Source organism: Arvicola amphibius, chromosome 4, assembly GCF_903992535.2.
Source record: "Arvicola amphibius chromosome 4, mArvAmp1.2, whole genome shotgun sequence".
In the NCBI taxonomy this organism is placed as follows: domain Eukaryota; kingdom Metazoa; phylum Chordata; class Mammalia; order Rodentia; family Cricetidae; genus Arvicola; species Arvicola amphibius.
In genome coordinates, this window is record NC_052050.1 from 90444893 (window position 1) to 90457655 (window position 12763).

The 12763-nt window shown below is 44.6% G+C and overlaps 1 protein-coding gene across 3 annotated transcripts in view; it reads left to right on the plus strand.

Moving 5' to 3' along the window:
* The window catches only part of Cramp1 (cramped chromatin regulator homolog 1), a 61648-nt gene that overhangs the window by 34140 nt on the left and 14745 nt on the right, over positions 1-12763 (plus strand). For 2 of the 3 annotated variants that reach the window (XM_038324684.1, XM_038324683.1), the window contains exons 7-13: positions 2758-2843; positions 3237-3360; positions 4415-4496; positions 5018-6193; positions 8555-8732; positions 10646-10827; positions 10916-10990. In XM_038324684.1, coding sequence (XP_038180612.1) covers positions 2758-2843; positions 3237-3360; positions 4415-4496; positions 5018-6193; positions 8555-8732; positions 10646-10827; positions 10916-10990 — 1903 coding nt within the window. The remainder of the gene's footprint in view (positions 1-2757; positions 2844-3236; positions 3361-4414; positions 4497-5017; positions 6194-8554; positions 8733-10645; positions 10828-10915; positions 10991-12763) is intronic. The other variant, XM_038324685.1, reaches the window with a different exon arrangement.

Below are 12763 nucleotides of genomic sequence, written 5' to 3' on the forward strand. Positions count from 1 at the left end.
GGTAAGGGGTGGCAGCCTTCTTCTTGGACTCTTCTTGTCCCTTTAGTTAGGCTTTCTTATTCTTAGTTGTGCATTTTGGTGTCTAGCATACAGAGGTAGTTTGGTCCTTGGGTGGATAGGTGCATATGGGGTGCATATGACAGATGAGGTGATAGGTAGAGGGATAGTTAGAATTGATGAAAAGATATTTAAGAGGACAGTTGAGCAAACGAATGAGTAGATAGAAGAATGGCTGGTAGAGGGATAGATACATATTTACACAGATAAATGAATGAATGAAAGGCAGATATATGGGTAGATGGATGAATGTGCCAATAGGGGTAGAGAGATGGAAGAATGAATATGTATCTATGGCTAGATTAATAGATGGAAGACAGATGAGTGAGAGAAAGCATGGGCAAATGAGTCGGAGGGTACATGAGTGGGTGGTAGCATGGTTAGTGTATGGGTGGGTAGGTAGGTAAGTAGATGCTTGGATAAGTAAATAGATGTGCATGGGAAGGATGAATGTATGATATCATGAGGAGTTACTGAGTTTTCTGTGTTGGAAGATTGTGCCCACCTCCCATATGAGAGAGACCTCACTGTTTGAGTCGTCTTATGACATTTATGCTGAAAGCCTTACCGTGTTTGGAGCCAACATGAAACCACTATGCAGGGTTCTGAGACTTCATAATGCTAAAACGTGAGCCATATTCCTTTTCAGGACACATTTTGTTCTTACGAGGTATGCGGTATAGCGCTTTCCCCCTGACTTTAGCCCTGGTGTCTCTTGTTTTACATGTATATATTTGAGTTGCTCTTTTTTTTTTAAAGATTTATTTATTTATTTAATATGTACTGGTGTTTTACCTGTATATACTCTGTGTGAAGGTGTCAGATCCCCTAGAACTGGAGTTACAGACAGTTGTGAGCTCCCATATGGGTGCTGAGAATTGAACCCAGGTCCTCTGGAAGAGCAGCAGCCAGTGCTCTTAATTGCTGAGCCATCATCTCTCTGGCCCCCTTGAGTTGCTCTTTTAATCAAGTATTGTATCAACAGAACCTTTCCTGTGCTTATTCTGCTTAACATTATAGTTTAGATTCTTATCTCCAGATTTAAGCAGCATTATGTTAGAACAACATTTCTTAAATTATACAAATACAGTATAAATACATTCTGAATGAATACATTTTTGTTTGTTTTTTGAGACAGGATTTCTTTGTGTAACAGTTCTGGCTGCCCTGGAATTCACTTTGAAAGCCAGGCTGGCCTTGAACTCACAGATTCATCTGCCTCTGCCTCCTGAGTGCTGGCATTAAAAGCATGCACCATCACTTCCCAGCTAGAATACATCTTTTTAAGATAGTATGAACATGTAAAATCATCTGGGCAGTGGTGGCACACACTTTTAATCATAGCACTTGGGAGGCAGAGGTAGGTGGATCTCTGTCAGTTTGAGGCCAGCCTGGTTTGAGTTCCAGAACAGCAGGGGCTACACAGAGAAACCCTGTTTTAAAATAAAATCACCAGCTAGCCCATCTCCTTCCCCTCAATTAAAACTTCCCTTAGGAAATTTACATAAATAAACACTTAGATACGAATATGAATCTGTACTAGTATGAAGTCTCTTCCACATCTTTAGAATCATCTCATGTATATTAATTACCCTGTCACTTTCCTACATACATCTTAGAAACTAAATAGTGAGGATAGAAGCTGCTCTCATAACTAACATGCTCACCCCTGAGAATAGGTCAGTAAAAAAAGTGGGGGGGGTTCCCACACGTATTTAATCCAGCAGGAGGCAGAGGCAAGCAGATCTCTGAGTTCAAGGACAGCCAGAGCTACACAGTGAGACCCTGTCTAACAACAACAAAAGTAGGTTAAAGCAAAAAGACACAAAGTGATAGTTTAAACATGTTATAAAACCCAAACATGTATTCCTTTCTTTACCTTTAGGTGCTTGACCAGAGCCTTTTCTTCAAAATTAAAGCAACTGGATCTGCTTTAATCTGGATCCAAAGTGCACCATTTGTTCTTTTTAAATTCAAAGCAGTGGAAACTCAGGAGCCAGACTGATGATTCTTGGCCTTCGGTCATGTTCACACCTGTTCAATCCCTGTCTGAAAACCAGCTACCTATACTTAGTGCTTTGAAAGTTTTCCACCTGTGGGCTTTGTTTGTTTTTCTCTTGTTTTGTTTTTTAAGGAGCTTCCACCTTTGTATCAGTAGCGAAACAGTATTTCAGTAATGTATATAATTGCTAATCTACTGCAGCTCCAACAGACAGACCTTGGCTGGCCTAAGGACTTGAGTTTGGGGCTGTGACCCCTTACTCTACTGTATGGAGTACAGGAGGATGGGATTACACTGCTGTGGCAAATTGGTCATGAGTAGTTCACAAGAAGTCATGTGAAGGTGGGTAGGCAGGTCATGTGGAAGACATAGAGGTGGCTCTGGAGTTTCTGTTATATGGCTCTAAGAAGGAGGAATGCTTGGAGATAGGGTGAGCGAGAAGCTCCTTAACAGTGAGCCTGGCTGTGTGTGTGACGTTCAGTAATCCTGCTTTGAACACAGTTCACTTCCTATAAATAGCACGTGTCCCTTGTTCAGGAAAGTAGCAGATATCTAGAGATCCTGCCTCTGTCTACTATCTGATGTGATCAACAGCATAGGAATGGGTGCTTACCAGGTCTTCCTGCTTACCACACTTCAGACTAGATAATCCTTCACATTCACAAAGTCCTCAGTATTGCTTCAAATTCTATTCCCAGCGCCACCACAGTACGTTATAAAGGGAGAAATCTGCGGATCAAGGCACCCATGTGTCGGGCCCTGAAGAAACTCTGCGATCCAGACGGTAGGTAGCAGGGGAAGGGATGGCATGTGTTGAAGTTTGGATGTTTTGATGGGCAAGCTATTGTACTTTTTGACTCACTCTGTTTAACCTTCTCCTGTGAATAGACTGTTCTTAAAGTGACTTCCATGTGTCTATTAAGATGCCATGACAACTTTCTGACATTGGGTTAATACTCTGAGGAGGCCACTTGGTCGCCTATCCATAGTTCTGCCTTTACACAGTTCATCGTGTTGAGTTTGACCCTTGCTAGGGTTCCTCTGTTCTCCTTGTTTCCAGGCATAAGACAGTCTCCTTTGTTCCAAGTTCTCATTTCCCTGTGATTTTCTGGCAAAGTGTTTTGTTTTCTACCTTGAGGTTTGTCTGCATTGGACTTTCATGGTCTCCTTTCTTCAGGTCTAAGTGATGAAGAGGACCAGAAGCCAGTGCGCTTACCCCTGAAAGTCCCTGTAGAGCTACAACCACGGAACAACCACGCCTGGGCACGAGTACAGAGCCTGGCCCAGAACCCACGTCTCAGGTGACATTTAGCATGAGGAAGGGCCCCATGACAGGCAGGACATGAGGGTTTGGTGTTTCAGTTTCGCTCAGGGTATCTTAGAGAAATCGCTTTTGCACAGTGCCCTGACATCATTTGAGGACAAAGTACGGAGGTGACGATGTCAAGAGAATGCTGTGAGTTGGAGGGTAGTTTTCAGATCCTGAATTGTAATTCTACCAGGCAAAGTTCTTTGTCCAAGTAAGAAAATATGATTGTGAAAAAAGAAAGAAAATATGATTCTGAGTGCCTGCAGAATCTTCATCTTACCTGTAAAACCCGTATATTTCTTTATCTCTGATTCCCTGAAGATTGTGGCTAATTTATGAACAAAGCACTGCCATACCTTTGGTCCATTTCCTGTTTACAGTTTGTTTAGCTGAAGTAAAATTCACACATTGAATGAGCTCTTCACCACTTGAGTGTTTATAGTTAAGTGGCAGTTGGTATGTTCACCATGTTGTACAACCTTTATCTCAGTTGACTTCCAGAATGCTTTCTTCATCCCGTGTGCCTGTTAGCCATCACTTTCTCCAGCACTCGTCTCTCTTCCAACTGCTTTTTATGGATTTTTTGTGGATTTGCTTCTTCTAGACATTTAATGTTATTGTAACCACAGAGGAATCTGCTGTATCTGGCATCTCTCAGTGGCTTACTGTCCTGTGGCTCATCTGCTTTATAGCACATATCAGTGCTTCATCTCGTCTATGTGTGTTTTATTTTCTTAGGACAAATTAGGGGTGACTACAGACCTCCACTCTTGAAGGCAACAAGCACTGGTGGTTTCAGTGCTCACACAGTAGCCAAGCATACAGATTGGAAAGGGTTCTTAGACCTCTCTGTGTTTTTTACAGCTTTATGTGAATCTATAGTGATTTCAACAAACAGAATTTATATTTAGGAATAGGAGCTGAAGACTCTGTGGATCTTACCTTTCCAGTACCTACTTACCTATCATGTGGTCTTGGTACAGACAATTATTAGAGCTAATTCCAAGACTGACTTTCCTACTCTAACCTTGTTTTTTGTTTCGTAGGATGATTGTGGAGCTACATCGAAAAGTTTCTAGCCTCATTGAGTTCTTGAAGCAGAAGTGGGCACTCCACGAAGTACGAATTGTATCTTTTTCCAACTGAAGCAGACCCTCCAAACCTGCCAGCTATTCCTGCTTGGGAATGAGGTCTTGTGATCCCTAATTCCTGTCATTGCTACGGGTCCCCATGGGAGTCCAACACTCTTGGGTTAGGTGTAAAGTCCTGCCTTTGACCAACTTGCCCCGAGTGTATTCAGTCCCAGCCACCTCTCCATGTTATGAGTGGCCAACTATCTGTTCTGTGAGATGTTGCCAAAGTAACTCCATCAGTAGTTTGGGTGGGATGATGTACACACATCACAGCCTCCTTTGTGTCCTTGCTAGGTTATTAACCCTACCTGTTTTCAGGTATAGTGTCTGTCATCAGGTGTGAGTTTCCTGAATACACTGAGCACCCGGACCAGCTCAGTCTGGTAGTAGCCTGAGAAAAGTTCCTAGGTGAGCCTCAGAAATATCAAGGGGTACGTGGGGCTGCTAGGAAAGAAATCCAAGAGGACCTTGATCACAGTGTAGTTGTTTGGAGTTGCTCCTTGACAGTGTGCCCAGCGGAAGACACTTGAGGAGAGGCAGCTGCAGGGCTCGAGCACAGCACAGACCCAGGAGAAGGTGGCACTGCACTTGTTCCCAGGCGAGAACTGTACGCTGACACCACTGCCGGGTGTGGCCCGTGTGGTACACTCCAAGGCCTTCTGCACTGTACACTGGCAAGAGGGTGGCCGGTGCAAGCAGGGTACCAAGGACACACACTCGCTGCCTCCAGCCCAGATCCTGGGCATTCAGAGTGGTCAGGGAATAGCCCGGGGCCAGGTGAAGTGCCAGAGGGGCAGTGCTGAAGCCAAGGGTGGGGGGCGGCTTCTTCCTAATGCAGATGCTTCACAGAGCTCCGGGGAGAGTTCCCCTGAGAGTGCTCCTGGAGAGGGGACAGCTCCAAGTACGAACAGCTCAGATGCCCCTGACAGGCCTCCTCATGGGCACCAGGACTCTGGCCCACAGCTTGAGAAGACCTCACTAGCAGCCCTTGCTGTGGGTGGGGAGAGCCCCATTCAAGAATCTAGGGCCCTGCCATGTTCGTGTGGCCAACCCCCAGACTTGGAAGATGAACTCTCACTCCTTGACCCCTTTCCCCGATACCTGAAGTCTTGCCAGGATCTCATCATCCCGGAGCAGTGCCGCTGTACAGACACACAGTCTGGGAGAGAGCACCCTCTTCTTGGTATGGTTGCTTCCCCAGAGGCACTCATGCCCAGCAGCAGAGAAGTTGCAGACAGCAGTCCCCCTGGCCCAGACCCTCAAACTGGCACCGATCCTCAACTTGACCCCAGGCTTCTGCCAGATATTTGTACTAAAGAGCTGGCAGATGCATCTCCTGAAGAGTCCCAGGAGAAAGGGAGCCCCTCAGAACCTCTGTTGTCTCAGGGACAGCCTGCTGTCAGGCCTTCAAAGGAAGTCCCTGCCAGCCAGCTGGCCCAACAGCTGCGTGAAGAGGGCTGGAACTTGCAGACCTCTGAGAGCCTCACGCTGGCTGAAGTCTACCTCATGATGGGCAAGCCGAGCAAGCTGCAGCTAGAGTATGACTGGCTGGCTGTGCTGGGCCCTGAGAGCCAGGTGCCCACAGCACAGGGTCAGACTGCCCTACCCCGCTCTCCGCCTTCAACCCTCCACCAGCAGCGCCTCCTGAACTGCCTCTTGAGGCTCATCTCCACTGAGGTCCACCCCAAGATGGTGAGTGATTTATATTAGCCCAGGACACTGAGTAGTTTAAGGTGAGCCTGTGTTGGTGTGTCAAGCATGACTCTTCAGGATTCCAAATGTAACATAGTCACTAGGACTGTAGGTCCTATACCCCCATGCCAGGGCTGTTGAAGGTCTACAATTCAGCACTATGGACGTAACCTCTAAATAGACCCAGCAGCAGGGTTATTGGAATTAAGCTGTGACTACACAGATAGCCTTCTGCAGAGATATGTGGTATGGTCTACTTCTCAAGGAGAGGAGGCCAGAGCAGACCTTTGAGTCAGTGGGAAAGTGAGAGGTTCTAGCCTTGATTTCAACTGGAAGGTAAGTGAGGCAGTTTGGAACAATATTATGGAAAGTGACGAACCGGAAGCACTGCTGAGACCCCCAAGTAGGCTCCTGGCTGACAGCCTCAACACCACTGAGACCTTGTTAGAAATAAGGTTACAGGGCTCAGGCACATGCCTGAACACATCATCTGTCTATACATCCCACTGTTGTAGAAACTCAGAAAGGAATACTTAGTTTGAGGCCAGACTGGACTTAAAAACAAAACAACAGACGGTAGTGATGAAGGAGAAAAGAAAGGACAGATATTGCTAGGGGTTGAGGGAGGAGAGGTTGTGAATTGTAGCCAACCCCCCATAGTGACTTGATGGGCTCTGTTGAAACTCAAGACCGTAGATCAGAGACAGGTCATCTGTCCTTTGTACCCCTTTTTCTGCCTGGCAGAGCTGTGACAAGCAAGTACCCCAAGAGTCCTGAGACTCAGGAAACTGACCAGAGTCACCTGAAATGTTTAGTCTGAGGTGGGAATACTACTATTCCCAGAATGTAGAGGTCAGAAGATGCAGGAAGCAGGGAGAGGTTGGCGATGGGCGTGGGCAGAGCAGATAAGGCCATGGTGAAGACCTGGGCAGATCTGTAGAGGGACTCTTGTGAAGTAACCCTAGTGAGACGGTGTGGCTGCTTCTGGGAGGATTCAGAATTTGGGCATCTAACCAGGTCTCTCTGAAGAGGTGAGGCCACCAGAAGAGGAACAGCAACAAGAGGTGGAATGCCTTGTGAAGCCCTAGGACTCGAAGCCATCTATTTTTCTGCTATTAGTTTGTATGTGAAAATGTGGGTGTTCAAATGTGTGGGGCACACATGTGGAGGTCAGAGGCCAGCTTTTCAGGAATCCGTTTTCCTCCCTGTTTTGAGACAGAATCCCTTGTTTTTCCTATCACTGCACTTCACTTCTCCAGCTGGTAATCCTTTGAGCTTCTGGTCTGTTCGGTCTCGTAGGGGATTACACATGTGTGCCTTCACATCCAGCTATTCACATGGTTTTAGGGAATCAAACTCAGGTTTGTGAGTCAAGTGCCTTTACCTGCTGAGCCGTATCCCTGGCCCCTGAAGCCATCCCTTAAAGGGTCCTGGACTCTCATGAGGTTGGGAGCTGGGCAAAAGGCTTTTTTATCTGTGACCAGTTTTCAGGAGTGAAACTGTTTCCTCCTTAGGGCTCACAGTAGTAGGAGTTAACATGATTGTCTTGGGCAGTCCTTTCGCCGTGGCTTTTTAAAAAGACAAACCTTTGTCACTTACCAGTACGTCTTCCCTGTACTATAACTGTTCTGCTGGTCCCTGTCCCCTCTGCTGTAGAGCTGCTCGTCTGTCCTGTCCACCACATTTTGGCAGTGGAGATAGGCTAGGATCTCCTGAGCAAAGCAGTGAGTTGCTTTAACTATTCATCTCACTCCCTGGGGATTTGTAACTTTCCCCCTCTCCTTTTCCTTCCAATTCCTAAAGTTTGTCATGTGTTTTGTTTTGATTTTCACCATACAGCCCAGGATGTCTGGCTTGAAACTTAATCTGTAGATCAGGTTGGCCTCAAATTCCCACAGATCTGCCTGCCTTTGCCTCGGAGTACTGGGATTAAAGTATGTCCACACCTTGCTTAGTGATTTCAAATCACTGGAGAGTTAGAATTAGTCAGGTGTAGTTAATGCTTGTGATCCTAACACTTGGAAGACTAAGTCAGATCTTCTAAACCAGAAGTTTGAGGTCAGCCTGGGCAACTTAGTAGTTACATGCCAGCCAAGTAAGGCTACAGGATGAGACTCCATTTCAGTAAGGAATACTACCCACGGCTGTGTGCACTCATGTACAATAAAAGTAAATCTTTAGAAAAATAATGAAGTAATATGCTAAATTTGCAAATTGTGACTTTGGGGCATTCTATTCCAAAGTGGGTGGGGTTTTGTTTTGTTTTGTTGCCACCATAGAAATGGATGTCCTTAAGATATTTGTGATAGAACCATTTTTCTTGAGCTGAGTCTTTGAACCTCAAACCTGGTGTCTTTCCAGGCTTTTGAAGCAAACACAGCATCAGCAGCCTCAGTCAGGCCCACCCAGGAGGAACAGTCCACATCCCCCCCAGGGAAGGTAGTGACCATCAGCTCTCGGAGTCCCCGCTGCTCTCGAAACCCATCTGCCCTCCGAAGCAACAAGACTTTCCCATCTGGTTCTGCACCTTGTTCCCCAGGTATGCTTCAGGGAATCCTGATGTCGTGGGTACTGTATCTGAAATGAACACATGATCCTGTTGTCTACCAACCATGGTCTAGTGGGCATAGCAGATCACTTCCATTGGGGATGATGAACACAGGGAAATGTCATAAAGGACCTAGTTCGTGTGATAAGCAGAGTGTAGGATAGTCTTGATTGGTCTGGTTACATTGGAAGTTTTGCATGAGAAACCTTCATAATCTACTGAGAGGCTTAAAACTATTAAGATAGACTGGTTCTTAATTTTTTTTTAAATATTTATTTATTAAGTATACAATATTCTGTCTGTGTGTATGCCTGCAGGCCAGAAGAGGGCTCCAGATCCCAATACAGATGGTTGTGAGCCACCATGTGGTTGCTGGGAATTGAACTCAGGACCTTTGGAAGAGCAGGCAATGCTCTTAACCGCTGAGCCATCTCTCCAGCCCTGGTTCTTAATTCTTTAGTGACTTAATTTTCTTTACCTCCAAAACAATTCAAATAAAGCAGTCTTCTATTAATGGGCATGGTAGCTGTATCAGAAATGAAAAAATGAAATAACCTGCTTCTTAGTATACCCTTAAATTTTCTGAGAAATAATTTTGGTTTATTGTGTGGTACTAAGGATGGAACTCAGGACATCATACATGTTAGGCAATCATTTTGCCTGCTGAGATATCACCCCAGACTTGGAAAAAAAATAATTCTCTTTCTGGGTACATAAAACCCCAAGATAAGCATGGCTGGCCCATTTATTTCCCAGAGCACCAATTTTGTTTGCTTTAACCTACTGAAACTATTTTACCTCTGTTGTAAGGAAGCTACATTGGTATACCAAAGATAACAGTAACTCTTTTGGCCAGACAAATATAGTATCCTGTCAGGTTAACAGTTCTTTAATAATACTGTTTTCATTCAAGAACATGGATGGCTTTACAATATCTTGACTCTTTTGTGCGCAGCCTTTCCACTAAAGACTGCCTGATAGTCCTTCCAGTGTGGCCCTCAAGGCTGTGAATTGGGGGACACATCTTGCAGTTATTTGTTTTCCCTTCCTCTTTCTTATGCTTTAAGAGGCTGCATCAACAAAGCCCAAGCCGCTAATCCCTGAGATGAACGCCTGTTCCTTGAAGTAGGCCAGGTAGCAGCTCATGACTGCTTCTTCTGCCTTCCAGTGAAATTAGAAATGTCCTCTAACATTCTCTCTCTGATTGAGGATTATAAGGCCCAGGGTCCTGTACTTCCAGAAATGTGTACTATGTGTGGCAAACTTGGCATGTGAACTATGTGTGGCCCATACCAAGCCATGAACCATGAAGGTGCTTTGTAGCAATACTACCGTGATGGAATTTCATCAGGGTCATTATACAATACTTTCTGTCCTGTTATCATTGGGGCTGTTTTCTGCAAAATAAGGGATTTTAAAACCAGGTGTCAGTAGTGTGTAGCTATAGCCTACTTGTTCTAATTACCTGTGTTACACAAATAGCTACGTAGGCACATAGCCACACTCTCTTTCAGAGGATGGCTGCTCTGCTGCAGCCACACGAAGTTGAGTTGCTGTAAAGACAAGATGGACACTGAGCGTGTTGCTAACTAATCTCTGCAGAGAGTCTCCTTTCTTTTGTCAGCTAGGAAAGTCCCATGGTCCTGTTAGCCTCAAGTCTTGGTTAGTTGTCCTGCCCTTTCTCTCTTGATCATAGAACAGTGGTTATGTGCTTTTATTCAAGAGGCCTACAGTCCCTGTAAAGTGGGGTCAGGAATCAAAGGAAGCAGGGTAGGACTTTACAAGATAAAGTATAGGCAGCTGAAAATTGTCTGCTTTGTTTCCTGGTTTACTTCCTAGTGGATTGCCTTTGCTCTGGAGGGGATGGATGTAAGTGTCAGCACATAATTCTCCCTCTGTTCCAGGTTTAAGGAATCCCCCAAGGCCTCTCTTGGTAGCTGGTTCCTCCAACACAGGAAGCGGTGACTCAGATGGTGGCCTCTTTGCTGTACCAACAACTTTGCCACCCAATAGTCGACATGGAAAGCTCTTCTCTCCCAGTAAGGAGGCAGAACTGACTTTTAGGCAGCACCTGGACTCCATCAGCGTGAGTGCTGGAGTGCAAGTGGGGGGTGGCTGTGGTCTGCTTCGTGGTTAGAGTGCCTGTTTTAGGACTCATGTGCTTTCTCCCATAGATACAGTCAGACTTCTTCTCACCAAAGCCCAAGAAACTACGCAAACGGCACTTACGAAAGCCACTGGTGGTTCAGGTGAGGGAGCATTGATTGAATCTATGTATGCATCTGCATTGTGTCTGTCAGGTCCATAATCTAGCTGCTGACGAACTTGCCAGGAGATGCTGTTTTCTTACATCTTTGGTTTTCAGAGTTAAACAGAAAATTCTTACCCTTGTCTTTTTTTAATTAATAGAAAGAGTAAAGCCATGAACAAATAATTTACTGGTACTCATATAAGTAAAGATAGACTTGGATTAGCATTGAAAATTATTTATGTACCAGGCTAGGTTTCTGGGTCACAAGAGTGTTCAAACTGGAGTATCTCCAGGAGCTGTTAGAGCTTGGGCAGGAGTTGGGCTGGCAGAAGCAGGCATTTGTAGAACTGTAATAAGTGGTAGGACAGCCTACAAGTGCCATCCACCAGCCATGGCATACAGGATGTACACGGTACCCAAGAAAGAAGACAGCAGCACTTACAGATGACAGATAAGGGAAGTAAGACTGTAATAATGGAGCCATAGGAATTTGTGAATGGATGTGGTTTTTGGAAGCTATGAATAGACCAGTTTCCTTTTGTTAGTCTCTTAGGAAATCTTTTTCTCTGGGTCTGGTGAGGTGGCTTAGTGGGTAAAGGTACTTGCCACTAAGTCTTACAATCCTAGTTCCATCCTTAGAACCCACATTTTAGAAAAAAAAAATCCAACTTGTAAAAGTTTTTTCTGACCTCTACACTCAGGTCATGATATGTCTACACACTAAATAAGTGAACATAATTTTAAAATTTTAAAGAAAATATCTTTCTTTCTTGAGATTAGTTTATTTATAAATAAGAAGTATGCTGAGCATAGTGGCTACAGGGAAGACCATGTTACAAAACAAAGGAGCATTGCATGAATGGTACGTATGCATTCTAAACTTTTTAATTTTTGCTCATGCTCCCTTAGTCCTCAATTTAACTTCAGTTCTTTAATCTTTGTCCCAGAATTAGAAAAATACTTCATGAGTTGGTAGACATTCTGTAGCTGCTAAATTCAGCATCTGAATATTAAACTAAACCCCATGATAAACCCAGTCTGTTTTGTTTTCTGAATGAATGTGTAATGTACAGGTCTGTGCATGTGAAGGTCAGAGGTTGATAGCAAATTTCTTCCTTAATGGCTTGCCACCTTATATATCGAGTGTCAAGGCTTCTCACTTGAACTCAGGGCTCATAAATTCTGCTAGTCTAGCTAGCCAGCTTGCTTAGGGGATCTCTTGTCTCTGCTTCCTGCAATCCGGAGTCAACTTGCCCTCCTGTTATGTGGGTGCTGGGTATATGAGTTCCTGTGTCATACATGCATGGCAAGTACTTACTCCCTGAGCCATCTCTCCAACCCCGTCCTGTTTTTATTATTACACACACACATGTATATATCATAAAACTCACTCATTTAAAGTACACATTTAGACAGGGTTTAGTGTAGGTATGGAGTGTTACCAACTCTTGGTCATTTTATAGAATATTCTCATCACTCAGAAGTCTTATTCCCAACTGCCAGCCCACCTATATCTAAGGACTTCCCTGTCCTGAGTATTTACTCAGGTGGGATTGTACAGTATGTGGTCTTTTCCACTTAATATTTTTGTAAATCATTAAAGCTTCATTTACATAGAGCCATAGTCATTTACATCCACAACTCTCTGTGACTGTTTTCCTACCACAAGATCGGGGGCAAGAATAGCCCCAAAGCATTCTGACTGGTCTTTTATGGAAAAAAACTTACTGAGTACTGCCTCTCAGCCTCTGGAATGAGGTATGGTGAGCCT